Source organism: Protomyctophum bolini, assembly GCF_963924005.1.
Source record: "Protomyctophum bolini genome assembly, chromosome: 7".
In the NCBI taxonomy this organism is placed as follows: Eukaryota; Metazoa; Chordata; class Actinopteri; order Myctophiformes; family Myctophidae; genus Protomyctophum; species Protomyctophum bolini.
Window position 1 is genome coordinate 37,754,999 of NC_137868.1, and position 3,424 is coordinate 37,758,422.

At 46.6% G+C, this 3,424-nt stretch overlaps 1 protein-coding gene across 1 annotated transcript; it reads right to left on the reverse strand.

Annotated features, from left to right (window-relative positions):
• Window positions 1-634: 634 nt before the first annotated feature.
• On the reverse strand, window positions 635-2,998 carry LOC308318153 (hairy/enhancer-of-split related with YRPW motif protein 1-like). Its single transcript, XM_080767573.1, has 5 exons — window positions 2,767-2,998; window positions 2,468-2,546; window positions 2,244-2,327; window positions 2,026-2,107; window positions 635-1,513 (listed from the first exon to the last, which is right to left on the reverse strand). The coding sequence occupies exons 1-5, from the start codon at window positions 2,850-2,852 to the stop codon at window positions 843-845; spliced, it is 1,002 nt and encodes a 333-aa protein (XP_080623699.1). The 5' UTR covers window positions 2,853-2,998; the 3' UTR covers window positions 635-842.
• Between the last annotated feature and the right edge of the window lie 426 nt (window positions 2,999-3,424).

Here is a 3,424-nt window from a genome sequence, read left to right on the forward strand (position 1 = left end):
TGTTCCCTGTTCTACAAGAGCAGAAGTTCTACATTAGTATCAACAGTTCTATCCGTAACATGGTGCATAGAAAGAGTGACTCCGACGACATCACATCGACATTATATGGACATCTCACCTCATACTGGACACAGTGCACATTAGCCCAATTGAATATTCGTATTCATATAGAACGGCACAAAACAATTCAGTGTCCCTCGATGTATACAGACGCGCTGCTTGCATACCGGGTGGCAGATATACCCACTTTAGGCACCCAAACCCTATCAAATAAAATATTATTTCCCTACATCACATTCTCTTTTTATTGCTGAGCTGAAAAATGTGGTGTAGTTGCTAATTAGCCACACACACAAAAAAAAGAGTTGCTCTGGGTATATTACCTATCAATTTGTTTGCTTGTTTTGTTTTAAATGTAACAAAACAATTAAATTAAATTAAACGATAAAACATAAGACATGAAGTGTAGCATTTCAACAAGTTCGTCCAAAGTCTCTTTTAGCTTTGTTCAGTGTAGAGAAGCCGACAGGCCAGGTAGTCCCGTCCCCGTCTGATGGCGTCCAGTGCTCCCTGCGGCCGCCCCCCTGTTCCGGCTCAGCTGTTGCCTTCAGTCCAGCTGCCAGGGGGTTTCAGAAGGCCCCTAACCCCCTATATCCATGCCCCAGGGCCTGTAGGGCATCAGAAGGCCCCTATCTCCATGCCCCAGGGCCTGTACGGCATCAGAAGGCCCCTATCTCCATGCCCCAGGGCCTGTACGGCATCAGAAGGCCCCTATATCAATGCCCCAGGGCATGTACGGCATCAGAAGGCCCCTATCTCCATGCCCCAGGGCCTGCACGGCATCAGAAGGCCCCTATCTCCGTGCCCCAGGGCCTGTAGGGCTTCGTCAGCACGGAGGAGGACGGCGAGGCGGAGGAGGAGGAGATGGGACCCAGAGGGCTCATGGCCGTCGGCGAGACCAGGGGGAACGCGCCAAAGGACAGCGGGAAGGCGAGAGAGGAGAGGGAGGAGAGCAGAGGCGGCGAGAGCTTGGCGGTGCAGGGCATGGTCAGGGCGAGGGGCAGGGCGCCACTGGGGGGAGGGACCCTGAGGGCCTCCGAGGGGGGGGGGAGCACACTCAACCGGGACGTCCCAGACGCCTCGCTGGAGGAGGAGGGTGAGGAGGAAGAGGTGGGCGACGATGACGAGGAGGAGGAGTTGGGGGGGCTGTTGTTGCTGCTCCTGGGCGTAGTGGGGGTCCTGGCGTGGTGCGCGTGCTGCAGCAGGAGGGGGTGTGGGTGGAGGTGGGTGGGGGGAGGTCCGTAGGCTGAGGCCCAGGCCAAGTGTCCCAGTCCGGTGTTGTGCGCCTCCCGCTGAGAGGCGTAGTTGCTGAGGTGGGAGACCAGCCGCACGCGCAGCGGGTCAGCGCTGTCCCGGCCCTCCATGATGCTCAGGTAGCGTGCTGTCTCTGCCAGGCACTCCCTGAAGCCCAGGCTACGGTAGTCCTTGGCTAGCGCGTGAGCCTCAAAGAAACCTGTCAGGACAACAAGGAGCCATGGGTCAGACATGTACACACACACACACACAAATTTCTATTACCGGTATTATGCAGTGGTAGCAAAAGTACTCATATTTTTTTTTACTTAAAGTATCAATACTGCAATATAGAAATACTCTGTTCAGTAACAGTCCGGAATTCTAAATGTCAAATAAAAATGTATACTTAAACTTTAATGTACCAAAAGTACTCATTAAAGGTTTCAAATGTATAAAAAATCTTTCTAAAATGTGACACGCTGTGATCTTGTAGATCACTTATTTTCAAATAGCCGAAATGTATATAGGGCTGAAGGGGTAATAATAATCAAAATCTACAAAGTAATGTAGTGGAGTAGTAAAAGTATTGGAAATGGGAAATACTCTGGTAAAGTACAAATACCTCAAAATTGCACTTAAGTACATTACTTAATCAAATGTATTTGGTTACTTTCCAGCACTGTCCTTATTGGTTATTAGGGATTGTACATGGAGAAATAAATCAGTCACCTTTGCCACCAGCAGCATGCAGCATCTTCAGGTGGTCCACGGTCATCTGCAATATCTCTGCTTTCTCCAGTTTAGCTGATCCCTGCATGCATGGGATCAGAGGGAGCAGGTTCAATATTCTGTCTATTAGCCTTTTTTCCTGTTAGACAAATCAAGACAATCGTGCAATAAAATATAGAATTTGGCTACTTCGTCACTGCGTCAGTCGCATACCGTACCTGTTTTTCTAAAGCACTCGGCACCAGTCTCCTCAACTCTGTCAGGCTGTTGTTGATGCGGTCGCGTCGTCGTTTCTCAATTATCTGCTCACAAAATGGAAAACAGGCGATGTTAATTATCTTACAGTCAGTGTGTGAAACAGAAAATTGTGCCTGAATCTGTGCCAAACATCTATTCTATCCGCGCGCAATTACGCACAAAAACAGACTGTGCTGCCACTTACCCCTCTGCGCCTTTTTCTAGCTTGTACTTGAGTGGTCGTTGAGGGTAACAACGAGTCGTGCAGCGGAGAATCAAGTTGACTAAAAACACACAAAATGAAATTAATTCGAATGCAATAATATTTATATATAATGGAGATTAAATAGGTTCCACTTTGTTAAACAAAAAAATCCAATTAGCAAATAGAAGAAAAAACAACCATAGACACAATAACTTTATAAAAACCCATAACACATTTAATATTTTTATAATATATATATATATATATATATATATATATATATAATTTTTTAAACATACCCATTTTCGTCTCCGCTATCTTTCTCCACCTCAATATTGTCGTCCAGGTCGCTGTCGGACGAGCTGTAGTTGTGGATTCGTTTCATTTTCGCTCCCAAAAGCGTGCACACACGCACACACACGCTGCACACACACAAACAAATAAACACACACGGTTCACACAGAATAGTCCTTTTGCGTTTGAGCAGCTCCCCGGGCGCACTGACAGCGGCTGCAGCTCTGTTCAACAGTTTAAACGTCAACTGTGCTTCTCCTGCTGCGCGCAGGGCACTGGAGGCGTCACCCAGCCAATGGAGGCGGGCATCGCGAAGACTTAAGCCTATTAAAATCAGCCTAGCGTTTGAGTGAACTTTTCTTTTTTTTCCCTTTCTTTTTTTTCCTCCTAAATCAGTGGTTTACATTTTTTCAATTTTTTTTCCAAACTTATTTTAAAATAACGGCAGGACACAAAGCATGACATGAGCTTGATCGTCTATTTTCAAAGAGCCAAAGGATAGAATAGGGTTAAACTGTCCCCCACAACAAGTACCCCTGGGGGTCCTCGGACCCCACTTTGTGATCCACTGTTCTAAATCAGTGTATAAGGTCTTTAGGTTACAAAGCTCTAATGATGTAATGTTATAATACATCTAATTCTCTCTGGCAATTCTCATTTGAT

What these genes read in the sequence shown, in the direction of transcription:
- LOC308318153 (XM_080767573.1), bottom strand. Translation starts at nt 2,852, where the DNA reads ATGAAACGAATCCACAACTACAGCTCGTCCGACAGCGACCTGGACGAC. An exon ending in GATAGCGGAGACGAAAATGG is followed by an intron (nt 2,547 to 2,766) that starts GTATGTTTAAAA and finishes GTGTGTTTTTAG; the next exon opens with TCAACTTGATTCTCCGCTGC. An exon ending in CTAGAAAAAGGCGCAGAGGG is followed by an intron (nt 2,328 to 2,467) that starts GTAAGTGGCAGC and finishes TTTTGTGAGCAG; the next exon opens with ATAATTGAGAAACGACGACG.